Raw genomic sequence first — 27,500 nt, 5'->3', positions numbered from 1 at the left:
GACAATATCGATGGCCTCCAACTGTATGTGGTTTTATTTAGACGGAAGGGACTTAGTGGACAAGAGATCCAGTCTAAGTCATTGTACATTGGGTTGCGTGCTGAAAATAGCCGATCTACAAGCTCACAGCTTGTGAGCTTGTAGTGTAAAAAATGCCATTTCAGTCGACTAAATCAACTGTACATTTAGAATGTACAAAGCGGAGATCCGGGCACACTTAAAGGTTAAAAAGGAGTAAAACTGTATTCAACCGACATGTTTCGACCTATACGGTCTTCATCCTTGCCTCCAACTGTACATTTAGTCGACTAAAATCCTATGATTATTTTTTTTCGACTAAAACTAGACTTGACACTAAAATCATTCCGGGTGAGTAAAATGTGACTAGAACTAAATAAAACACTGTTGTGTTCAAGAGACTATGACTAAAATGTGCCGTCAAAAGCAACACTGGACGGGACAATGCATATTAATGTAAATATATAAATATAAATGCAATGCAAATACACCGGATTTAGCAAAAAAAAAGCTAATTCTCATCCGCAGTCCCCACATAAAAACAAGCAAACAGTACCTTACATTAGGAAACAAAGCATTAAAAAGTAAATGTAAAGTGCATCTATATATAATTTAGCAGCCTTTTTTTTTGAAGGGCGATATGGTTTTGGACAAAAGTAAAAGTAGTAATTATGCAGAATGTCCAATTTCAAGTTTTCAAGAGAGTTTAACTCCCCACACAGTGACAGAGCGCTCCGTGTTTACGACTGACCATGCAGTGGGTTTTTTTGTGTGCGTTTCCTTAAGCAACTGATTAATGTGCTCATCTGACCATCATTTCGACCAGGGCTTCGGTCTCCTCGTTCGACCACGTCTATCCACGGTAACGGGACATCTTTGCGCTGCGTAAGATATGCCTACAATAAGTGCAGAAGGTTTCTGTCTTAAAGATTAAAGCCTCAATCTGGGGGGTGCAGAGAGGGAGGGGTGCAGAGAGGGAGGGGTGTAGAGAGGGAGGGGTGTAGAGAGGGAGGGGTGCAGAGAGGGAGGGGTGTAGAGAGGGAGGGGTGCAGAGAGGGAGGGGTGCAGAGAGGGAGGGGTGCAGGGAGGGAGGGGTGCAGGGAGGGAGGGGTGTAGAGAGGGAGGGGTGCAGGGAGGGAGGGGTGCAGAGAGGGAGGGGTGCAGAGAGGGAGGGGTGTAGAGAGGGAGGGGTGCAGGGAGGGAGGGGTGCAGAGAGGGAGGGGTGCAGGGAGGGAGGGGTGTACGGTGCACATATCACGCTCCGCATGGACTCTTCTCTATCGCCACCTCCTGGCCAATGAACTTTGACACGCATCATGTCGCAGCAGTGTTCGTTTTGAGAGGACATGTTTCGTTTAGTTTCTGGTCATAATCTTTTGAATTAAGTCACATTAACCCATTTAGACCTGAGCTCGAATTCTTCTAAATCATGACAATTTTCGGAAAGATTTTTCCAAAATACAAGCTCGTAGCGCGCCACTCGTGGCGCGCTACGAGCTTGTAGATCTGCTATTTTTCAATAGCTAAATTATAACATAATGTTTAAAACACCAAAAGGGGTTCCCGCCCAAAATGGGTTAAACTAATGACAAAAAATACGCCAAAAACGTAATGATTACGTTGTCGTCGTATTTTTTTTTTTGTCATTTGAAATTAGTTTTAGCATAGTTTCAGTTGACTGAATAGCACAGGATTTTATGGTCTACTAAATCTACTGTAGATTTAGGCGCCGAAACTGCATTTTGGCGGGAAGTGATTATAAAGGCCTGATTCATACTTCACTGCATGCCGAAAATAGCTGATCTACAAGCTCACAGCGCGTCTCGACGCATTGTGAGCTTGTACAGTTGGAGGCCATCGATATTGTCCTTTTGTTTTTGCTGAGGTTTGCGTGATCTGCGCAAAAGGACAGTTAACCCATTTTGGGCGGGAACCCCTTTTGGTGTTTTAAACATTATGTTATAATTTAGCTATTGAAAGCGTCTCCACGCATTGTGAGCTTGTAGTTATAGCCTTAGCTGATCTACAAGCTCACAGCGCGTCTCCACGCATTGTGAGCTTGTAGTTATAGCCTTAGCTGATCTACAAGCTCACAGCGCGTCTCCACGCATTGTGAGCTTGTAGTTATAGCCTTAGCTGATCTACAAGCTCACAGCGCGTCTCCACGCATTGTGAGCTTGTAGTTATAGCCTTAGCTGATCTACAAGCTCACAGCGCGTCTCCACGCATTGTGAGCTTGTAGTTATAGCCTTAGCTGATCTACAAGCTCACAGCGCGTCTCCACGCATTGTGAGCTTGTAGTTATAGCCTTAGCTGATCTACAAGCTCACAGCGCGTCTCCACGCATTGTGAGCTTGTAGTTATAGCCTTAGCTGATCTACAAGCTCACAGCGCGTCTCCACGCATTGTGAGCTTGTAGTTCTAGCCTTAGATGTAGATGTAGGCTAGTTTTCATAAAATGACTCGTCTGCCTTCTACTGGATCTCCTCTCCACTAGTCATTTCATGGCATAGTTTTAGTTGACACAAATTCAAAGAGAATTCAAAAAGCTTTTCATGTCAGCCTATAGCTAGTTTATAATTGAACGAGTAAAAAAAAATATATATTTTGACATCCCCCCCCACCCACCCATCTAATCTAGGGGCTTTTTATAGAGCCCGACCAATATGCTCTTCTTAACGTTTCACTGCTTGTACCTTGTGGGAGAGAGTGACGAATAAAAATAAGCCCTCTTGAATGTCTCTGACCCAGAGAGCCTTATCCTTCCAGCCAACTTGTAAAGAACAAGGTTCTCTCTCTCTCTCTCCCCCCTCCCTCCCTCCACCTCAGGGGTTGATCTCCAGGACCAAAGACTTTGGCGATGCCCACGAGTCCATCCGCTCCAAGCTGTCCGTCCTCAGGGAGAGGCTGTTGGCCGCCAGCGGCCTCCAGCCCGACATCCTGGCCAAGAAGAGCCAGGCGGACCAACTCAGGGTGCGTATGACGTGCGTTTAAAAACCCATTTTGACCTGAGATCAGATTCTAAAAAAAAATCTTCTATATCCCGACAGTTTTCTGAAAAAGCTATGTTTCTATGCCCGTCGTTCTTCGATTTTTTTTCAAAAATAGCAGACCCACAAGCTCTTAGCGTGGCACTCGGTGACGCGCTAAGAGCTTGTAGATCTGCTATTTTTTTGAAGAATCGTGTAAATGTGGCGCAAATCTTTCATGTTTGTGACTTAATCTTAATCTTTGCTTCTGGGGGGGGGGGGGGGGGGGGCCTGGAACTCTATATTTTAAGGTGGGGGTCCGCGGCCAAATACAGATCATTCTGGGGGTCCTTGATGTGAAAAAGGTTGAGCACCACTGACGTAGGATTCTCAGAAGTAGATCTCAAATCCAACAACCTATGTGCAACCTTTGCTCCACAGCGTAGTATATAGTCGTAGTATATAGTCATTCTGGGCGGGAACCCCTTTTGGTGTTTTAAGCATTATTTAAAACTTTTAACTATTGAAAAATAGCAGACCTACAAGCTCATAGCGCGGTGCCGCGTGCCGCGCTACGAGCTTGTAGGTCTGCTATTTCTGAAAAAATAGTGAAAATGTGGCGCAGACCTTGGAATATTCTTTCAGAGCGACCGATTTTAACTCAAATCCTTGCTTCCGGGGGTTGCCCCTGGAACAACATATTTTGAGATCGGGGGGGTCGGCGGCCATTTTTGGAGTCCTTGACATGAAAATGTTTGAGAACCGCTGACATAGAAACATGAGGGTTTTTCAGAAAACTGTCAGGATTTAGAAGACATTCGTAGAATCGTCCTCAGGTCTAAATGGGTCTGTGTCCCCACCAGGTGATCCAGAAGGACCTGGAGGAGTGCGAGGCTCACATCACAGCCCTGGAGACCCTGGTGTCCTCCAGCGCCACCAACCGGACCCAGTTTGAGACGCTGCACGCCGACTGGAAGCTGCTGTACAAGGCGCTCAGGGTCAGTGCTTTTTAAGTTGCGTAGTCATGTAGTCTCTTGAATGGCTTCCGTTTAGTTTTAGTCACCTTTTAGTCACCTGGAATGCTATTTTCAGCATGCAACCAAGTGTAAAATGACCTATACTGGATCTCTTGTCCACTAGTCCCCTTCCTAACATTTTAGTCTAGTTTCTATCTGTTGACGAAAATTGTCAGTATACATTCAGTCTTAACTTTAGTCATAATAGCTTAGTTTAGGGTCATTTAGTTTCCATTTAGTTTTCGTAAAAGGTAGTCGACGGACATTTTTCCTCTTAGTTTTAGTGGACGAAAACTACTAAGTAAGACTGGAGGCTACTGTACAAAGATGTTAGGGTAAGACTGGAGGCTACTGTACAAGGCTGTTAGGCTAAGGGGGGCCGCATGGTCGTTTGTCCACGTTTGAATCCTTCGAGGGATGTCCCGATGACGTTTTTTTTTTTCTTCCCCGATCCGTTTCCGATCATTTGTGTCCACATTTGACTGAGAGACTGCGATTGGATTTTTAAAAAAAAATTCATGTCCTATGAAAGCAGGGAATCATAGCTTCAAATTGACATAGTGTTTGACCCACCAGTTTTGGAGATATGGCTTATAGAGTGATGTCTTGCAGAAAACAGCGAGTTGAGAAAACAGGCTTGAAAGGTTCACTTCTGTGGACATTCTGTAACATTACACCTAGCTACATGTTTAAGAATTTATTTCATATTTACATGTCTTCTTTGGTCTCTAACATTACACCTAGCTACATGTTTAAGCATTTATTTCATATATACATGTCAATTTCAGCTCTGACACTTATTTCAGACATGCTCTAATATGAAGACTGAAGAGTCTGCCTGTGCTATTCTCCTCTGGTGAAAAGCTGGACTTTTTTTTTTACCTCATGCATGTGAGAAATGTATGTCACTCTAGTCTAGTCTGTTGCCTTTAAATTTTTCAAAGGCAAAATATTTGACTTTTCATGTCATATGAAAGCAGGCAATCATAACAAAAATAATGATGTATTGGTTAATTAGATTGGGTGAATCTTGCAACTGCAGTTTATGCAACTGAAGTAAAAGTTAAAACTTTTGTATTATTTGAGATATTATCGTATTATTTGAGATAATCGCAATTTGTTTCGCGTGATCGTCAATCGTTTCAAAAGTAGCTTAGCTTTAGCTTAGGCCTTTAAATTCCCTGAGGAAAAGTGCTATACATTAAAAAAAAGCAGATCTACAAGCTTACGTGTGTTGATGTTGGTACCATTAGGAGAGATAACTTCTTGTAAATTAAGTAATGCAGACGTTTAACAACAATTGAACTCTTGAGAGTTCCGGGTCCATTTGGTTTCATTTTACGCTCTCAAGAGTTAAAGGTGTAGAAGGGTCCATTTTGGTTACCAACTTACCTGTCGAGGATCACCTGGAACCACCTCAACTGTTTTTGTATCAGGTGAAGGTGAGCGAGAGCGAGGAGAGCGTGGGCGAGCACGAGAGCTTCCACGAGAGCCTGCTCAACGTGGAGAAGTGGCTGATGGTCATGAAGCAGAAGATGGAGTCCTACCGCAATCCCCAGGGAGAGTGGAGCGTGGCCAACCGGCAGCACGAAGCCCAGGTGGGGGGGGGGGGGGGGGGTTGGGTGTGTGTGTGTGTGTGTGTGTGTGTGTGTGTGTGTGTGTGTGTGTGTGTGTGTGTGTGTGTGTGTGTGTGTGTGTGTGTGTGTGTGTGTGTGTGTGTGTGTGTGTGTGTGTGTGTGTGTGTGTGTGTGTGTGGTGGGGGTGGGACTAGGCGAGGTGACTTCATATTCAGTGACACGAATATTTTGAAATATTCGTGACGTTATAAACGTGACGTTTACCTAACACTTTGAGAGCCCACGCAAAACTGCCCAAAAATCACTTTCACCTAGAAAATCCATTCACATTTTTTATAATTCAGCTGACTGTGGAGACACATGCTGGAACTTTTTACTTTGAAATGTTTTATAGTTTCTGAGTTATTTAATTTAAACGCCAAATGCATTATCAATGGCAAAAACACAAACTTTGGCACCACGTATAAAAAAAAATAAAAAAAATCATTGTTTTGATTTTTTGGATTTTATTTATTAAAAAAAAAAAAAAAAAAAAAAAAATATATATATATATATATATTTTTTTTTTTCAAAAGACGTCCACAGACGTCTTGGGCTCTGCCCGTGCGGTAATACCAAAGACGTCCACAGACGTCTTGGGCACAAAATGTGCTAAAAACGGCCAAAATACTCGCGTCCACTATATCACTGGCACTGATCCAGTTAAGTGGTCAATTAGACTAATAGGTTTAGTCGATTAAACGATAATTTCTGGGTTCAGATTCGTGCAGGCTATTGTCGTCTAATGTTCGCTATAGTTTTGCCAAATCGTCGTGAAATCAACATTAAAAAAATGTTCAGTTCTCAACCTCACCAAACTGAAGAGGCTGCTCTCTACAGTCTACACACGACCCTACGCACACTATTTTACTGATTTGATTATGGCATACTGTGTTGGACATACTGGCTCAGGCTTGTAACGAAAATGGAGACGCAGGCCCAATTTAAAGGATATCAAAAACTGTTTTATTGAAGAAGAAGCTAAATTAGTATACCAATACAGTATGTATAATGCAGGACACCATTGTGCGACACTGGATAAAGTGGGGCTTTAGTGGTTAATTCATTTCTAGATCTATACATATTTTGTTTATTTATTTCGTCTGTCGGGTGGAAACCTCATACTGTATGTCCAAAAGAATGTTTCAAGATTCAAAACAAAATGAAAATAGCCTTGCGACCAGCTACTTTTTGTCATCAACGTTTTTTAATGATTTTACAATAAAGCATACAAAATACACATGACTTACACAAAAGAAAAAGACACTTTTGATGCTTTTGTGTGACGCCATAGCAAGTAGGGAAGTTAATTTATGGTCAGGGAAAAAGAAAAGAAAAGCAACAACATATTTTCAGATGGGGGGGTCGGCGGCCAATTGCATATATTTTTTGGGTGGTCCTTGACATGAAATAGTTTTAGAACCACCGACACAGAAACATGAGGGTCAGGATTTGAGAAGACATTTTGTAGAATCGTCCTCGGGTCCAAAATGGCTTTTTAATAAGTTGTGTGGTTTGTCCTGCTTTTTGAGTGGTGCAACCACTCCAAGGAACAGCAATGTCCGTGTTCAAGTTTGTGTGTGACTATGTGACCAGTACCAATGAGCACCAAAAGTGGCGCTGTTGTGCCAGAAACAGAGAGAGAGAGAGATCGTGTTAGAACCAATAGGAACTGAACTGATACAGAGAAGAAATTGGAACGATACAAATTGGAACGATACAGAGAAGAAATTGGAACGATACAAATTGGAACGATACAGAGAAGAAATTGGAACGATACAAATTGGAACGATACAGAGAAGAAATTGGAACGATACAAATTGGAACGATACAGAGAACCAATAGAGGGGAGTTGCACCACTCGGTTCACACGGGTGTGATTTTCTTTTCTCCAGAGGGCACTGGGCGAGTTCCCGGAGAAGGAGCTGCAGCTGCACCAGACGGAGGCGCAGGGCCAGGGCGTGCTGGAGCGCACGTCGGAGGAGGGCCGTGTGCACATCGTGCGCGACATGAAGCGCCTGCGGGCGTCCTGGCTGGCCCTGCACGACCTCAGCCTCAACATCTACAGGTATACCGCACGCACGCACGCACGCACGCACGCACGCACGCACGCACGCACGCACGCACGTGGCACTATAGAGCAGGGGTTCTCAACGTTTTCGGCCGGGGACCCCCCGGAAATGCTTTTGCAGTGTCTCGGTGACCGCCGCCCCGCCTCCGACCGACCGACCCCCAATATAAATTGACTGCTACAATAACCTTAATAATGGAGACAATACACCATAAATAAATACTGAAACCAGATATGATCATTAGGGAAGGTGTATGCATGTACTATGTGTACATGCATACACCCCCCAAAATCATTCACTCACTCACTCACTCACTCACACACACACTTCAAAGAGCTTCTGATCTAACACATTGTGAAGCAAATTAATTAATAACGAGCCCAACGGAGGCATGTGCCAGTGCCCTATAGTACTGACGGCCCGGAGTCCGGACTGAGTGGGAATGGTAGAGAGAGAGTGGGGGGGGAATGAGAGAGAGGCGGGGCTATTGGAATCTAGCTGCCTGCATTCACATGTATGCGTCTCTCAACCGTTCGGTCAAACTTCACCGTGCGTTAATCGCGCGTTAATTAAATTAACGCCGTTAAAAGGACTTTGAGTTAACGCACGATTAACGCGTTAACTTTGACAGCCTTAGTTTATTGTCATGATTTGTCACGACAAGAGTTGGCTTTGTCCGCGGCGTATAAACGTCTTTAAAGAAATACTTTTTAAAAGTCTGATGAAAATGAACGTGACTACGACGCTCTATAGTCCCGAGTCCAACTAGTGTTGATTTCGTCGACTAATACTAAGACGAGAAATGTTCGTCGACTACCTTTTTTTTCACTGGCAAAAAAAACGACATAAAAACGAAACAAAAACTAAGCCATGATGACTAAAACTATGACTAAATGTATTGACAATTCCGTCAACAAATAAAAACTAAACTAAAATATTAGGAAGGGACTAGGTGGACAAGAGATCCATTATTAGTCATTTTACACTACGTTGCATGCTGAAAATAGCAGATCTAAAAGCTCACGACGCGTTGTGAGCTTGTAGATCGGCTATTTTCAGCAAGTGTAAAAACAGTCATTACGACGGCATCAACGCCCACTGAAATACATTTTAGTCGACTAAATCTACAGTTGATTTAGTCAACTAAAAATCCTATGATAAAAGTCGACTAACACTAAAACATTCCAGGTGTCTAAAACTAAATGAAAACTATTGAAATGACTGACTAAAACTAAAATCTAAAATTTGCTGCCAAGAACAACACTGGTCCCAACCGTCCACCACCCTCCTCCTCACTAAAACAAGAACAACACTGGTCCCAACCGTCCACCACCCTCCTCCTCACTAAAACAAGAACAACACTGGTCCCAACCGTCCACCACCCTCCTCCTCACTAAAACAAGAACAACACTGGTCCCAACCGTCCACCACCCTCCTCCTCACTAAAACAAGAACAACACTGGTCCCAACCGTCCACCACCCTCCTCCTCACTAAAACAAGAACAACACTGGTCCCAACCGTCCACCACCCTCCTCCTCACTAAAACAAGAACAACACTGGTCCCAACCGTCCACCACCCTCCTCCTCACTAAAACAAGAACAACACTGGTCCCAACCGTCCACCACCCTCCTCCTCACTAAAACAAGAACAACACTGGTCCCAACCGTCCACCACCCTCCTCCTCACTAAAACAAGAACAACACTGGTCCCAACCGTCCACCACCCTCCTCCTCACTAAAACAAGAACAACACTGGTCCCAACCGTCCACCACCCTCCTCCTCACTAAAACAAGAACAACACTGGTCCCAACCGTCCACCACCCTCCTCCTCACTAAAACAAGAACAACACTGGTCCCAACCGTCCACCACCCTCCTCCTCACTAAAACAAGAACAACACTGGTCCCAACCGTCCACCACCCTCCTCCTCACTAAAACAAGAACAACACTGGTCCCAACCGCCCACCACCCTCCTCCTCACTAAAACAAGAACAACACTGGTCCCAACCGTCCACCACCCTCCTCCTCACTAAAACAAGAACAACACTGGTCCCAACCGTCCACCACCCTCCTCCTCACTAAAACAAGAACAACACTGGTCCCAACCGTCCACCACCCTCCTCCTCACTAAAACAAGAACAACACTGGTCCCAACCGTCCACCACCCTCCTCCTCACTAAAACAAGAACAACACTGGTCCCAACCGTCCACCACCCTCCTCCTCACTAAAACAAGAACAACACTGGTCCCAACCGTCCACCACCCTCCTCCTCACTAAAACAAGAACAACACTGGTCCCAACCGTCCACCACCCTCCTCCTCACTAAAACAAGAACAACACTGGTCCCAACCGTCCACCACCCTCCTCCTCACTAAAACAAGAACAACACTGGTCCCAACCGTCCACCACCCTCCTCCTCACTAAAACAAGAACAACACTGGTCCCAACCGTCCACCACCCTCCTCCTCACTAAAACAAGAACAACACTGGTCCCAACCGTCCACCACCCTCCTCCTCACTAAAACAAGAACAACACTGGTCCCAACCGTCCACCACCCTCCTCCTCACTAAAACAAGAACAACACTGGTCCCAACCGTCCACCACCCTCCTCCTCACTAAAACAAGAACAACACTGGTCCCAACCGTCCACCACCCTCCTCCTCACTAAAACAAGAACAACACTGGTCCCAACCGTCCACCACCCTCCTCCTCACTAAAACAAGAACAACACTGGTCCCAACCGTCCACCACCCTCCTCCTCACTAAAACAAGAACAACACTGGTCCCAACCGTCCACCACCCTCCTCCTCACTAAAACAAGAACAACACTGGTCCCAACCGTCCACCACCCTCCTCCTCACTAAAACAAGAACAACACTGGTCCCAACCGTCCACCACCCTCCTCCTCACTAAAACAAGAACAACACTGGTCCCAACCGTCCACCACCCTCCTCCTCACTAAAACAAGAACAACACTGGTCCCAACCGTCCACCACCCTCCTCCTCACTAAAACAAGAACAACACTGGTCCCAACCGTCCACCACCCTCCTCCTCACTAAAACAAGAACAACACTGGTCCCAACCGTCCACCACCCTCCTCCTCACTAAAACAAGAACAACACTGGTCCCAACCGTCCACCACCCTCCTCCTCACTAAAACAAGAACAACACTGGTCCCAACCGCCCACCACCCTCCTCCTCACTAAAACAAGAACAACACTGGTCCCAACCGCCCACCACCCTCCTCCTCACTAAAACAAGAACAACACTGGTCCCAACCGTCCACCACCCTCCTCCTCACTAAAACAAGAACAACACTGGTCCCAACCGTCCACCACCCTCCTCCTCACTAAAACAAGAACAACACTGGTCCCAACCGTCCACCACCCTCCTCCTCACTAAAACAAGAACAACACTGGTCCCAACCGTCCACCACCCTCCTCCTCACTAAAACAAGAACAACACTGGTCCCAACCGTCCACCACCCTCCTCCTCACTAAACAACACTGGTCCCAACCGCCCACCACCCTCCTCCTCACTAAACAACACTGGTCCCAACCGCCCACCACCCAACTCCTCACTAAAACAATGAGACATTCCACTATGCAGGCAAGAACAAGACCGCGCACACACACACACACACACACACACACACACACACACACACACACACACACACACACACGTTTGCATTACTCTACTGGTGAGGACATCAACATTTTAGGATGGTTGATATTATGAATGCCATTTTTTTGAACGATGGCACACCGTCTCCTATGCACAGCTATGTGTGCCCGTATTATTAGTATGTCCGACTGTATGTCCGAGTACGGTTTATTCTTTTACATTTTTTTGCGTTACCACCCAGAGGTCGAACATATCTACTAGCATGACTGATTGTGGGGGAGTGATTAATTAGGCAAGCCATTAGTGGTGGAGACAAGTATCTATTGTGTGGTCTATCCTGTGGTCTCTAACTTTACACCTACATGTTTAAGCATTTATTTCATATTTACATGTCGATTTCAGCTCTGACACTTATTTCAGACATGCTCTAGTACAGTATGTGAAGAGCCTGCCTGTGCTATTAAATCATTTTGGACGAGAAAAACAAAAAAAGTTTTCTCTGTTGAAAAGCATAGAGTTTGCACGATGGCAGGCTCTCAGTCAAATCCGGTCCCATATTTGTGGCAAACTTTGAACCAACCTCACAATTGAAGTATAGACACACACACGCGCACACACACATGCTGCATCTCAGGCCCTTATCGTTTGAAGAATAACGGTATTTGAAGTCACCGACAGAAACATTCAGACGCGTGTCGATCGGCAGAGCCAAGAATGGTTTATTCTTTGACTTTAAATGTCATTTCACGTGTGTGTGTGTGTGTGTGTGTGTGTGTGTGTGTGTGTGTGTGTGTGTGTGTGTGTGTGTGTGTGTGTGTGTGTGTGTGTGTGTGTGTGTGTGTGTGTGTGTGTGTGTGTGTGTGTGTGTGTGTGTGTGTGTGTGTGTGTGTGTGTGTGTGTGTGTGTGTGTGTGTGTGTGTGTGTGTGTGTGTGTGTGTGTATATTCAATGCGAGTGCAAAATGTCAGCATTCACGTTGCGCGAGTACTTCGCATACTGTACAGAGTCTGGGAGCTCTGGGGGTTTTGCAAAATGTCTACCTTCGTATTGATGCCCTTTACAATAACCCATTCTGGACGGGGAACCCCTTTTTGGTGTTTTAAGCATTATGTTATACTTTAGCTATTGGGAAAAATAGCAGATCTACAAGCTCGTAGCGCGGCACTCGGTGCCGCGCTACGAGCTTGTAGGTCTGCTGTTTTTTTTTAAATCGTGAAAATGTGGCGCACATCTTTGAATATATATTGTTTCAGAGCCAACGTTTTTAACTCTAATGCTTCGGGGGGGGGGGGGGGGGGTCCCGCCTGGAACGACATATTTTCAGATGGGGGGGTCGGCGGCCAAGTACATATAATTTTGGTGGTCCTGTACAGGGAATACCACTGACATAGAAACGTGAGTTTTTCAAAAAAAACACTGACATAGAAACGTGAGTTTTTCAAAAAAAACACTGACATAGAAACGTGAGTTTTTCAAAAAAAACACTGACATAGAAACGTGAGTTTTTTTCAGAAAACTGTCAGGATTTTAGAAGACATTTTGTAGAATCGTCCTCGAGGTCTAAAAGGGATAAAATAACCCTTGGCGTGAAGGATATTCATGAAGGCATATAGGAGGACACGGCAGACAATAAAAGGACGAGACGCGAGCCTTGTGTGCCGCCGCACAATTGTCATGCTATGAATACCGAGCGGCCAATCCAAGGGAAAATAACTATATATATATATCCTTGCAGCGACAAAAGATTCAGGCATTTGAAACGCTTCGAGCGAGACGGGCACGCATAACCCATTTAGGCCTGACGTCGAAATAAAACAAAAAAAAAGTCTTCAGAAAGAATATATATGTTCAAAGATTTGTGCCGCATTTTCACGATTTTTCAAAAATAGCAGACCCACAAGCTCATAGCGCGTGGCGCGCTATGAGCTTGTAGATCTGCTATTTTTCAATAGCTATAACAGTTAAAATACCAAAAGGGGTTCCCGCCCAAAATGGGATAATACAACATGTTCTGACAAGCGAGGATGAGCTCCCTGTCACTCCTGTGTGTATAGAGCTGAAACACACACACACTGACGTTGATGACCACCTCAATCGCATCCAACGTGCGCACGCACACACACACGCACGCGCACACACTAAACCGTGGGGCTGTTGCGTGAAATCAGCCCTTATAAGCGCCTTTCTTTCAGAAATACGGGGAGGGGATTGGAGGAGGCTAACATCCCCCTCCCCGGGCAGTTTACCAGACTGGTAATTCTGTCAGAAAGACACCACTCACTAGGTGCGTTTCCATAAAGCCTTTTTTTGCGCATTAAGGTTCTTTCGCAAAATCTCCTGGATGGAAACACCTCAAAATGCGCATAAGTCTGAATTTTTCGCAAAAACACTTTTTCGCTAGAAGGTGGCGGTTTTGGGGCTATATCGAAAAAGTGAAATGCGCAAATGGGTTATGGAAACACTTGCGGAAAATATTTCTAATTAGAAAGCATTGAACTCGCATTATATCGCTTTTAACAGTTGGAAAAGAAAAAAACACACGCGATGGTGAGTATAGTGGACTTGTGGAGTGATTGAACGGGAGGGTGGGTGGGCTGTGGATACATAAATTATTAAATTTACACACTCGAGTCTCGAAGCCTCTGTCTGCAGGCTGAGGCTCTTTTGCTCTCCCCGGTGAGGACGTTCGCCGTTGATCATGAAGTTAGATCGGTGATATTTCTCCTAAACAGCTCGGAATGAAACGGACGAGAGGAGACTAGTCAAAATGGAAATGTACTGTCAAGTCGCAGGGCAGGGGTCCCGATCGTCCCTGTACTTTGAAAACGAAACTATACCAGCCCCTGTCTAGACAAAAACACACGCCTATTTATTTAACAGACAGCCTGTTTGAAAGACAGCCTGTCCCAGTGGCCAATCTGGACAGCGGACTTCATGCAGACCAATTTGAATAGCCTAAAAGAACGTCAAATGCACCGTGGTGAAGAACAAATCAGAGAAGTGTGTGTGTGTGTGTGTGTGTGTGTGTGTGTGTGTGTGTGTGTGTGTGTGTGTGTGTGTGTGTGTGTGTGTGTGTGTGTGTGTGTGTGTGTGTGTGTGTGTGTGTGTGTGTGTGTGTGTGTGTGTGTGTGTGTGTGTGTGTGTGTGTGTGTGTGTGTGTGTGACATGATCAAATAATCGTGTAAGATTATCCTGTAGTGTGTGATGCAGATGCTATCAGATTTCAGACATCAAACGGTAAAATAAATGTCAGATAATATGCGCCTCTCTGCACGTCTCACTTGACTGGCAAAATAGCGCCATCTAGGCCTAAGTTATTTAATATCTCCAAAGAAGCGCATTTTGTCAGTGGATGGAAACAAGAAAAATACGCTTTTCTTTTTTCGAATTACTTACTTATTCGCTTCCTATTTTCGAAATGTTTTGATGGAAACCCACCTAAAGTCAGGGAAGCGCCTCGCCCCTGTGTTTCTGTCAGAAGCAGCTGAGGGCTGATTTCACCCGGGAGAACATAGCATGGCCAGACTAGCATCACTAGATGTGGAGCATTTATAAATACTAGAGCGCAGTGTTGTTTTTTGGCAGCACATTTCTATTTTAGTCCAGTCATAGTCTTTGGACTGAAACTTCATTTTCAGTTTTAGTCATATTTTAGTCAACCGGAATGTTTTAGTGTTAGTCTAGTTTTAGTCGACTGAGTTTCATGCGATTTTAGTCGACTAAATCTACAGTTGATTTAGTCGACTAAAACGTATTTTGGCGGGCCTTGATGCCGCCGCAATGGCTGATTTTACACTTGCTGAAAATAGCCGATCTACAAGCTCACAACGCGTCACGTTGTGAGCTTGTAGATCGGCTATTTTCAGCATGCAACCAAGTGTAAAATGACTTATACTGGATCTCTTGTCCACTAGTCCCTTCCTAACATTTTAGTCTAGTTTTTATTTGTTGACGAAATTGCCAATATAATTTAGTCATAGTTTTAGTCACCATGGCATTTTAGTTTCCGTCAGTGAGAAAAGGTAGTTGACGAACATCTTTCGTCATCGTTTTAGTCGACGAAAACAACACTGCTAGAGCGGTGCCCGTTGGAGCCTCCACAGCGGTGCCCGTTGGGCAATATGGCCTACTTGGAATGATGCAAGTTGGAAATGAATGCCCCACCCAGATATGTCTGTGTCCCATTTATGCCCAAATATGGAGTTCTTTGTCGGGCATGCCCAACAATGGAGTCTAGTATGCAGATGTCAGAAAAGGGCCAGCTCCATATATGGACACTGGGGCAAGGGGCCCTGTCCAGAGCCCCGGCAGAGGCCTTGGACAGAGACCTGGGGCAGGGGGCCCTGTCCAGAGCCCCCGGCAGAGGCCTTGGACAGAGACCTGGGGCAGGGGGCCCTGTCCAGAGCCCCGGCAGAGGCCTTGGACAGAGACCTGGGTCAAGGGGCCCTGTCCAGAGCCCCGGCAGAGGCCTTGGATAGAGACCTGGGGCAAGGGGCCCTGTCCAGAGCCCCGGCAGAGGCCTTGGATAGAGACCTGGGGCAGGGGCCCTGTCCAGAGCCCCGGCAGAGGCCCTGGACAGAGACCTGGGGCAAGGGGCCCTGTCCAGAGCCCCGGCAGAGGCCTTGGACAGAGACCTGGGGCAGGGGCCCTGTCCAGAGCCCCGGCAGAGGCCTTGGACAGAGACCTGGGGCAAGGGGCCCTGTCCAGAGCCCCGGCAGAGGCCTTGGACAGAGACCTGGGGCAAGGGGCCCTGTCCAGAGCCCCGGCAGAGGCCTTGGACAGAGACCTGGGGCAAGGGGCCCTGTCCAGAGCCCCGGCAGAGGCCTTGGACAGAGACCTGGGGCAAGGGGCCCTGTCCAGAGCCCCGGCAGAGGCCTTGGACAGAGACCTGGGGCAAGGGGCCCTGTCCAGAGCCCCGGCAGAGGCCTTGGACAGAGACCTGGGGCAAGGGGCCCTGTCCAGAGCCCCGGCAGAGGCCTTGGACAGAGACCTGGGGCAGGGGCCCTGTCCAGAGCCCCGGCAGAGGCCTTGGACAGAGACCGACTCCACACCGGGCACTGCACTCCCTGCGGGGGGTGTGGAACGCGTGTGTTCAAATTGGAAGTCGGTGGGGCGAACCATAGATGTTTTGATTGATTGAAATATGTATTAACAGTTTGCAGAATTACAGTACATTTCGAGCACAAACTCAATACAAAGGCTGTTAACTGTGAGTGGACGACCCAATTAAGCATTACACTTGTTTCCAATAGGGTCCACCATGTTCAGTTCATCAAAAACATTTAGAGACGTACAAATAGACACTTCTATATAGACAAAGAACAGAACAGGAATTCATCATAATGGAGGTAAAAAGGGAAAAGAAACATATACAGTGAGGGAAAAAAAGGGGTGGGGGGGATTCACGTTCAGCTCCGTTCATTTGTTTGTTTTCCTTGGAGGAGCTGCTGCGTTTTGTCCCCAAGTCGGCTCCGTGGCCGTACCTTGAGTTGGCTGTCTGGCCGTGACCGACAGATATATATAAGAAAGCTCACCCGACACCCGCGCTCTGGCCAATGGAGAGCGACGTTACTACGTGGCGGCCTATACCGAGGGGCAGCGTAACATTGTGTCCATGGGGCATGTACTTTTTAAATAACCATAACTTGCTCAATTTTCATCCAATTCTCAAACGGTTTGGTTCGTTATAAAGGTCAGAGACGTCCGCATACTTATATATGCTTTTATACGACGTTCATATTAAAAACAAAATGAATCATAGCCACATTGACAACGTTCGTAATAAACCAACCCGTTTGTAAATCCGTCAAGATTTGAGGGAGTTATGACTTTTTTTGTCGGAGCTGCCATTGAACATACTGGACTGTAGCCCCTCAGCAAGATGGCCGCCGGGTGAACCACGTCAGAGACTCCGGCCTTGAGCCACCTAGCCTTTATATATATATATGTCTAAGGGGCGAGCGGTTCTGGACTTAACGTGCACCTCCGCCTCGACTCCTCTTCCTCCTCCTGGCTCCTCTCCTCCACCCCAGCTAGCCTGGCTAATAAGCCAGACCGAATCAGCCGTTGGCAAAAAATAATTGCCTGCCGGCGGATTGCGGTCTGGAGAGGCTCAATTGTATGCCCATTTCCTACACCAGAGAACTGGTGTGGCCAATCGGGACACGGTATGCAATATGGGCGGGATTTGGTACAGTGACGTTCAATGCTTGAGACCTTTGACTGACAGTAGCTCTGACCAATTGCGTCAAAGAGAAAATGTTTGAACCCGCCCCCCGGGAAACACGATCCATACACAGCATCTCCAGACTCAAATACCACACGACAGTGTGATTTAAGTCTGGCTTATTAGCCAGGCTACACCCCAGCAGGGGGTGCAGGGGTCCAAGCGGTTCCTGTGCCGCCCCAGGCTTCCACTCTGGGGCGCAGGGAGCAGCCCACTAAGCCTGCCGCTGCTGTCCAGAGCCCGGGCAGAGGCTTTAGTGCTTTAGTTCTGGACAACCGGCTATCCCACTAAAATCCTATGACATTTAGGGCAGTATTATGCGTGTCTTAAGTACCAGGTCTTATTACTTAACTTAAGACCTGGAGGCGTGGTCAATGCTATTTGGCCACTCAGAATAGCCAAATGGCACTGATCACGCCTCCAGGTCTTAAGTTAAGTAATAAGACCTGGTACTTAAGACACGCATAATACTGCCCTTAGTTGACTAAAACTTGACTTAACACTGAAACCTTTCAGATGACTAGTAAAGTGTGACGACTAAATGAAGTTTTATTCCAAAGACTCTGACTAAAAGTAAAATCAAAGTTTTGCTGCCAAAAATCAACACCTCTGCACGTTACGTGCACATTGAACGCACCTGGCACAGATCAGCTTGTCCATCACCGGTTGGCTAGAGGCGTTAGGGGCATCAGGAGGCTCTCCGTACTCATTGTGTATTCTGGTGGAGCGCGGCACTCAGCTGTGAAATCTGCTTTAAGTCCAACTTCAGACACTGGGTAGTAGGCAAGCTCTCCTCGGGGAGGAATTCACGGTTGTCAGTCAAGGAACTCAAGCATATAATATGGCAAAAGGAGAGCTGGGAGATACAGGAGATCAGCGTGTATCCTAAATCACAGCATATTCTTTTTTTTTACATTTTGTTCTATGAGACATCTGTTTTCGTTTTGCTTGATTTTTGTCTCCACCAGGTCGAAGGCATGGGGAGAGAGTATGATTTGCACTCCGTCCGTGTGCGTGTGTGTGTGTGTGTTACTCCTCCAGATTGTGTCCAAAAATCCCGCAAATCGTTACACACTATCTCTATAGTCATGTGTTCAAGACGGATCTGTCCGATATTTCATATTCCATCCTAATTGGCTAACATTGGCTTTCAAAGTTTGCAGGATTGGCCCGTTTTGAACAAAAAAGCCTCAAATCATGAACGCAGCATGAAATCTTTCACAGACGTTCCTACTAGGCTGAGGAATATATCCCACCCTTTTCACATTGGCCTGTTATAGCGCCCCCAACAGGTGGATTTTTGCAGAACACATTTTTGGAACAAAATGCCTCAAATCATCCAATTGCCATCCAAGGCGTAAGAAGGAATGGCACCCTTTTCACATTGGCCTATTATAGCACCACCAGGAGGCCACAACCTGACCTGCCCTGGTGGAGACCTGTCCTATTATAGCGCCACCAGGAGGCCACAACCTGACCTGCCCTGGTGCAGGAGACCTGTGCTCCTAGTTTTAAATCTTGTTCAAGTTTGTGTTCTACTTGTTTGACGTGTTATTCTAACAGAATCAGACACTCCCGTTTTCCTTCGACACCAAGGGCTCTATTTTCGTCCGTGCTAAACCCATTATCCCTAGACTACTTTTTTACTATTTTGAAAACCATTTTTGAATAGTTAACATAGCCAATCTACATCAACACGCTTGTAGATTGGCTATTTTAACTATTCAAAAAAGTAAAACAAAAACAAAAAAGGCCATTTTGACCTGGGAACAATTCTACAAATGTCTTCTAAATCCTGACAGTTTTCTGAAAAACCCCATGTTTCTATGTCAGTGGTTCTCAAACATTTTCATGTCAAGGATTATATGTAATTGGCCACCGACCACCAACTGAAAGTATGTTGTTCCAGGGACCCCTCCAGAAGCAACGGTTTTAGTTAAAAACGCTCTGATTCAAAGATTTGCGCCACATTTTCACAATTTAAAAAAAATAGCAGAGCTACAAGCTCGTAGCGCGGCACTCGGTGCCGCGCTATGAGCTTGTAGATCTGCTATTTTTCAATAGCTAAAGTATAACATAATGCTTAAAACACCAAAAGGGGTTCCCGCCCAGGATGGGTTAATGAAACAGTAGTGACTCGTGAGTAGTCACTAGTCGGTCTATCATGAACGGGACAACCCCAGACCACCGGCAGCAATACAACAATTGTTTCTCTATTTTAACAGAATTTGAACAGGCCACCAGCTCAGTGGCCTTGTGGTTAGAGTGTCCGCCCTGATACTGGGAGGTCGGGGTTCAATCCCCGGCCGGGTCATACCAAAGACTCTAAAAAATGGGACCCAGTGCCTCCCTGCTTGACACTCAGCATCAAGGGTTGGATTGGGGGTAAATCCCTGCGACATACTAGCGTCATGTCCAGGGGGTGTCCTTGTACATCAAGCTGCCTCACGCTACAGAAACAGGAGATAGGCTCCTGCCCCTATGGGCCTCATGGCTCGTCAAGGCTACTTATCAATGAATAGTCTGCACTCTGCAGATTACGTTTTCTCTTGACGTTATTTTCCCGTTTTTGGATGGAAATCCAAACACCTTTCCACTCCTCACCGTGTTCGTAAATGACTGCGCACTGACTGCACTGTTGCAATGCAAACTAATGCTCTCCGGTCCGGTGCGGTGTTATTTCCGAACGTAAATGTTCAAGGAGTGGTGATCTGTCTGATCTATCTGGTGCAGCCAATTCAGTATTTAAGTCCGACGTAATTTTGTAGTGCTACGTTACGTCCGGGTCCAAGTGGCACCAGCTCCCGTCCGCATCTCATTGTAAATAGAATATCTAAACGCGTGAATCTTTTTACAATGACGTTATTTTTCAGAAAGGAAGCCATTGAGGGTTAAAATGGGTCTTAATGCTTCCAACTCGAGTAGAATTATTAATGTTTTGTACAAGTGTCCATGACAAAGAAAATATATGACAATAAAGACTATTATTAAGGGACCAAGAAGTCACGTAGTGACTTTGGTCACTTATTGTTTTTGTGTTTATTTTTCTTCTTCTCCTTCCGCCAAAAATAGCTGTTCTGGCTGAACCGTGCAGTCTGTTTTCGCGAAACTTGTCAACATGGTAGAGGACCATGCCAAACGGTGACTATGCGAAGCCCATGATGATTGGCCAAATGGTGGCGCTATAGCACTCAATTGATAAACTTGCAAACTTCGTGTTCTGACTTTTGACCTCTGACCTTTAGATCACCCGCTATTTTGAATTATATGAAAAACAGTTCAAATGTAACTCCTCCCAGAATCTTTGCTCAAAATGCACGAAAACTTCTACACGTGAACTTTGGACCTATACGGACAAATAATCGTTTTTATGAGCCAATGAAAATTGCGCGCGCACGCACACACACACACACACACACACACACACACACTAAAGTTTATACTGAATGATGTTACTGTTTAGAATGAGTCAACTGACTGTGTCTGCATAGCTCAGTTGGTAGAGCTCTCGCCGTTGGACCACAAGGTTGTGTGTTCAAATCCGGGTAAAGACAACTCAGTGTATGCATTGTGTGCTGCAAGATTTGTGATGACTCAACTACAGAAATATTGAAGTAGATTACATTTGACCCATCAGGCACTAGGACATGGCATCACAATAATAGAGTTACTAGTAAGTGTAATAAGTCTCATTTTGTAATAGTGTAATAAGTGTGTTTAGTGTAATAGTGAAATAGTGTAATAGTAGTGTAATAGTGTAATAAATGTAGTAGTGTAATAGTATAATAGTGTAATAGTGTAATAGTAGTGTAATAGTATAAAAGTGTAATAGTGTAATAGTAGTGTAATAGTGTAATAGTAGTGTAATAGTGTAATATTGAAATAGTGTATTGAGTCAGATTTTGTAATAGTGTGATAAGTGTATTTAGTGTAATAGTGTAATAGTAGTGTAATAGTGTAATAGGTGTAATAGTAGTGTAATAGTTTAATAGTAGTGTAATAGTGTAATAAGTGCAATGTGTAATACCGTACTGTACTGTACCATACTGTGCTGTACCGTACTGTACCATATGGTACTGTACTGTACCATACTGTGCTGTACTGTACTGTACCGTACCGTACTGCACCGTACTGTACCATACTGTACCGTACCGTACCGTACTGTACTGTACTGTACTGTACTGGGACATGCTATGAGCATGTAGGTCTGCCTAACACACACACGCATGCAGCCACGCACGCACACACACACACACACTCTTTAACTGTGCGTGAAAACACACTGTAGTAATGGATAAAGACATGCCCAAAATGAGGACACACCTTCTTGTTACCAAATCACTGAATGGTTTTAGTGTTTACAATATAGTCACTGATTGTCTCTGTGTAGGTCAGGCAGTAGAGCTCCCGCCTTCGGTCCACAAGGTTGTGAGTTCAAATCCCGGTACCGACAACTCAGCTCGTCAGTCTCATTTGTGCATGTTGTTCTTATTGCGCATTGTTCTTCTTCTATCTTGGTCCCGCTTTATCGCTGCTTGCAGCTATATTTATCATTATTATTGAAGGTGGTAACAGTCCATTTGCTCAGTACAATATTTCGGGGGCATATTTAGAATGTGTGCAGGCTTGAGTATATTGAATCTAGTTTGCAATTAATGAGGATTTAGTTGACACAATGAAATAAAATGGCGATAGTATTCCGTGTGGGGCAGATGGCCTGTCACAGCCAGATTTGGGAGAGCTGCAGCTTTCCCAAGTTTGCGCCACATCGGTGGCCAATTACATATAATCCCAGATTTAGTCTGACGGAGCGTCACAGTATAACTCTATGGGGACACAAAAGCGACACAAAAGTTGGACCCGGAAGTATCTCTGGAGGGGGGCGCTCACGTCACGGCTAAAATACTGAATTCCCCGTTGCTTTCTTGAGCCTCTGTCATGTTGGTCTGCCTTTGTTTACGTGCTGCTGCTTCCTGCTTGTAGTCTGACTCACGCCCAGCTATCCCACTTGATGGAGTGAGGCATAGGAGTGAGGACCTGTAGTGACAGCCCCGCCCCCTGCTATTCATTTAAATGGAAGTTGCTCACTCCTCTATATGGCTGGAAGGCGAGAAGCAGCCGGGCTGATTCAACAGCGGTAGATTCGTTATTCAATACATTAAGCGAGCGGGTAAAATTCAATATAAAACAAAATACAAATATAAAATAGAATTAATAAATGAAAAAAGGTACTTTCGAATGGCAATTTTAGCATTTGAATATGTTTTATTTTTATTTATTTTTTTGAATTTCATTCATTCAAAATGGCGAGCCAGGGTGCCCACTTTTTAGACCAACTTTTTGACATTTTGATGTCCACAGACGTCCTCGGCACTACATTCGGTAATTCATAGGACGTCTGTGGACGTCTTGGGCACAAAATGTGTTAACATACTAGTGAAAAAGCCTTGACCTGGTGCTCTCTCTCTCTCCTCCCAGGCTGTTGAGCAGCTCCGTGGAACCGTCCCACTCCGAGCGGGCCGATCAGAGGACCAGAGGGGAGGCGGCGGGGGGCCAGACGAGCCTGACCCAAACCCTGCTGTCGCTGGCAGACGAGGACGGCCTGACCGCGTCCCTCCGCCCCCCCGTGGGCGGCACCCCCCCGGGAGAGAGCCACGGCGGCCACAGGGCCTACGAGAGCCCGGCGGGATCCGGCCTCGCCGCCCTCGCGAGAGCGCCGGAGCTGCAGGAAGGACAGGCCGCCGTCAGGGTGACCGCCGTCGTCGCCATCAAGGAGAGCCCGCGCTACGGGCAGGGTGCTCCGGCGTGGCTCCAGGGGAGCGGCGAGCTGGTCAGTGTCGCACGGGACGACGAGGAGAACGCGCTCGGCCGCAGCCCCTCAGGGCGATTCGGAGTCGAAGAAGAAGAAGATGAAGTGGATTCTCTGGCTTGGGGAGCGGGACGCCTCGGAGGCCAAGCGGCGGCCTGGGGCGACGAGAGCTCCTCCAGGGGCGCGTTCAGAGTCTCCTCCTCCTCCTCCTCGGGAGGTCTGACCGAGCAGAGCGACGGGCCGGCGGCGGGTCTGAACTTAGTCGACGGCGTGGCGAGCAGAGGGAGAGTGGGAGAGGACGGGTCGACGACGCGGAGGGAAGCTCAAGTCGTTTGGGCCACACAGGGACAAGGCGGTGGCGGCCGCTACAGACAAGGCGGGGCCGAGACGGAGGAGAGGAGCGGAGGAGAGAGGCTGGGACATGGAGGAGAGTGGCAGGGACAGGGTGGAGGAGAATGGCAGGGACAGGGTGGAGGAGAGAGGCTGGGACATGGAGGAGAGTGGCAGGGACAGGGTGGAGGAGAGAGGCTGGGACAGGGTGGAGGAGAGAGGCTGGGACAGGGTGGAGGAGAGAGGCTGGGACAGGGTGGAGGAGAGTGGCAGGGACAGGGTGGAGGAGAGAGGCTGGGACAGGGTGGAGGAGAGTGGCAGGGACAGGGTGGAGGAGAGAGGCTGGGACAGGGTGGAGGAGAGTGGCTGGGACAGGGTGGAGGAGAGAGGCTGGGACAGGGTGGAGGAGAGAGGCAGGGACAGGGTGGAGGAGAGAGGCTGGGACAGGGTGGAGGAGAGTGGCAGGGACAGGGTGGAGGAGAGAGGCTGGGACAGGGTGGAGGAGAGTGGCTGGGACAGGGTGGAGGAGAGAGGCTGGGACAGGGTGGAGGAGAGAGGCTGGGACAGGGTGGAGGAGAGTGGCAGGGACAGGGTGGAGGAGAGAGGCTGGGACAGGGTGGAGGAGAAAGGCTAGGACAGGGTGGAGGAGAGAGGCTGGGACAGAGTGGAGGAGACTGGCAGGGACAGGGTGGAGGAGAGTGGCTGGGACAGGGTGGAGGAGAGAGGCTGGGACAGGGTGGAGGAGAGTGGCAGGGACAGGGTGGAGGAGAGAGGCTGGGACAGGGTGGAGGAGAGAGGCTGGGACAGGGTGGAGGAGAGTGGCAGGGACAGGGTGGAGGAGAGAGGCTGGGACAGGGTGGAGGAGAGTGGCTGGGACAGGGTGGAGGAGAGAGGCTGGGACAGGGTGGAGGAGAGAGGCTGGGACAGGGTGGAGGAGAGAGGCTGGGACAGGGTGGAGGAGAGAGGCAGGGACATGGTGGAGGAGAGAGGCTGGGACAGGGTGGAGGAGAGAGGCTGGGACAGGGTGGAGGAGAGAGGCTGGGACAGGGTGGAGGAGAGAGGCTGGGACAGGGTGGAGGCGCATTCATGCTGTTCAGGAGAGATGCAGCCACGAATGAGTCAAGTTCAGCAGCAGCGCACACACCTGTGGTACGCCAGTGCCATCTATCTGTCTGTTATTCAGTGAATGTTGTCCAGGCTCAATTTCAAGGAATATTAGATGTATTGATGCATGTACTGTTGTATGCGTATTTGTATTTAAAAAAAAAACACACATTTAGACCTGAGGCAGATAAAAAAATAAAAAAGATCTACAAGCTCATAGCTTGTAGGCCTGCTATCTTTGAAAAATCGTAAAAATGTGGCACAAATATTTGAATATATATTCTTTCGGAGCAAACTTTTTATTTTATTTCGACGTCAGGCCTGAATGGGTTAAATTGTGAATTAGTGTCATCTTGGCTGTGCCGTCCGTTCGTTCGTTCACTTTATTTTTATTTTTTTGCTGCACTTCGGGGGTCCTTCAGGGGAGCTCGGGGAAGGCTCTGGGTGCTGGCGAGTATGGCGCCAGGAGGAGCGAGTTTGAGGCCTGGCTTCTCCGGGAGAGCGAGCTGCTGTCGGGCGTCCTCGCCGCCGATGGAGGAGCGGCGCTCGGCGCCAAAGAACTCCAGATCCGCCAGGACACGCTCAAGGTGCGTACGCGTGTTCATTTGTTCCCTTTTTTTTGTTTTTGAAACCGGTGTTGGTTTTTGGTTTTTGTTTGTTTCAGTCATAAGTCTCTTGAATACTTCTAATTTTGATTTTGTCACATTTTAGTCACCTGGAATCTTTTAGTGTAGTTTTAGTCGATTAAATATCATGAGATTTTAGTCGACTAAATCTACAGGTGATTTAGTCCAGGGGTTCTCGACCTTTTTGGGCTGGGGACCCCCGGAAATGCTTTGGCCATGTCTCGTGACCCCCGTCCCCCTCCCCACCCCCAATACAAACTGACTGCAAAAATAACCTTATTAGAGAAAATATGTCATAAATGAATACTGAGGCCTGGGCCATGGCTTAATGGTCCAGGCACCTTGGCTGGTAATCCAGTCTGGCCGCGGGTTCGACTCCCGATCCCGACGGCCTTTACTGCATGTCACCCCCCCATCTCTCTCCCCATTTCCTGTCAGCCTACTGTCTGTCCCTCCATAAAAAATATTAAAAAAAAAAAAAGAGGAAAAACATAAATGGATACTGAAACCAGATATAATCATTAAGGAAAGTTTATGCATGTACTATGTGTACTATTTAAACTCTTCATTTCCATTTTCTAGCCATTCAGTTGCAATATATATATATATATATATATATATATATATATATATATATATATACCGTATATATAACCCCTGATTTAGTCGACTAAAATGTATTTCGGTGGGTCTTGATGCCGTCGTAATGGCTAAAGTGTAAGTGTAAAATTACTTATACTGGATCTCTTGTCCACTAGTCCCTTCCTAACATTTTAGTCTAGTTTTTTATTTGTTGACTAAATTGTCAGTATATTTAGTCTCAGTTTTAGTCATCATAGCTTAGTTTTCATTTAGTTTCCATTTACTTTTCGTCAGTGAAAAAAGGTAGTCGGCGGGGTAAGGGTAGTCGGCGCAAGATGGGGCCCAAAGTACAGTATGAAATGACACGGATGCTCTCCCCGATTGGACGGGTTAAGACGGACGTGTCTGGACTGGCATGAAGTGAATAAGTTGTCTCATTCGTCGTTGACGGTGCCAAGCTGGATCAACAGGCTGGGGATTATGGGATCTGTAGTCATTAGCTACAGGATGAGCGTTGTGTGTATACTGACGGAGACGACGGATTAAGACTCAAGAGTCATTATCTTTGTATCGTTATGGCTGAGACGGCGACCGTCACACAGGAACTCTTTTTTGTTGCTTGATAAAAACGTTTGTTTTGCTTGGTTAAGACCCGTCAACTGCCTTGTCTATGCCTTTGGGTATGGAACTGAGATTGATTGATTGAGTGCAGGCTCTACACAGAGTAAAAGCGGCCATGTCTTCCCGGCACCCCAGAGCGTCTATTTTGAAGGAATCCCGGTGCCGATTGTGTTAAAATAGGGTTTGGGTATTACAATTTACGCATTTAGCAGACGCTCTTAACCGAATGTATGCAAAGAACGTGGGATTCCGTTGTATTCTCCATCCCTGCCAGAACGTAGTGTCACTTCTGTGGACTCTTAACATTACACCTAGCTCCATGGTTTAGCATTCATTTCATATTTACACGTCGTCTGTGTCTTCTAAATCCTGACAGTTTTCTGAAAAACCCTATGTTTCTTAGGGGTGTGCTGAAATATCGATATGGCGATATATATCGATATGTCCTCCCGCGATAAATAATCGATATTGATTATGAAAATATCGATATCGAAAAAAGAAAAAAAACTTTTCAAACTTTTTTTTTTTTTTTCTTTTTTTTTAGAAATTTGAAATGTTGTTCATAATGAAGTGATGAACAACATGTTTAGAAAAGGAGGAAATGACAGCTAAAATAAAGCAAATCCCACTCAGATTCCACAGCAACCAGAAGTACTGAATTACTGGATGGTGATTTGTCCAAAGTCTCCAAACAGCTTTGTGGGAATACAAAATGCTGCATTTTTTTCAGTTCCAAGTATTTTGTAGTTGCGGATATCGTTGATGAAATTTCATACAATATAGCGATATATCGCAAATATCGCAATATATCGAATATCGTGATATTATCGTTATCGACGGCCTAATATCGCGATATATATCGTATCGTGAGGAACCCATAT

At 46.4% G+C, this 27,500-nt stretch overlaps 1 protein-coding gene across 1 annotated transcript in view; it reads left to right on the top strand.

The window, feature by feature from the left end:
• syne3 (spectrin repeat containing, nuclear envelope family member 3) overlaps positions 1-27,500 on the top strand; it is a 93,553-nt gene that overhangs the window by 57,945 nt on the left and 8,108 nt on the right. Inside the window, exons 12-16 of the mRNA XM_079527561.1 lie at positions 2,848-2,991; positions 3,851-3,985; positions 5,440-5,601; positions 7,515-7,687; positions 23,026-23,870. Coding sequence (XP_079383687.1) covers positions 2,848-2,991; positions 3,851-3,985; positions 5,440-5,601; positions 7,515-7,687; positions 23,026-23,870 — 1,459 coding nt within the window. The remainder of the gene's footprint in view (positions 1-2,847; positions 2,992-3,850; positions 3,986-5,439; positions 5,602-7,514; positions 7,688-23,025; positions 23,871-27,500) is intronic.

Source organism: Electrona antarctica (genome assembly GCF_951216825.1).
Source record: "Electrona antarctica genome assembly, chromosome: 18".
Lineage (NCBI taxonomy): Eukaryota > Metazoa > Chordata > Actinopteri > Myctophiformes > Myctophidae > Electrona > Electrona antarctica.
The sequence above is the reverse complement of the archived record's forward strand: the minus strand, read 5'-3'. Positions and strand labels throughout refer to the sequence as shown.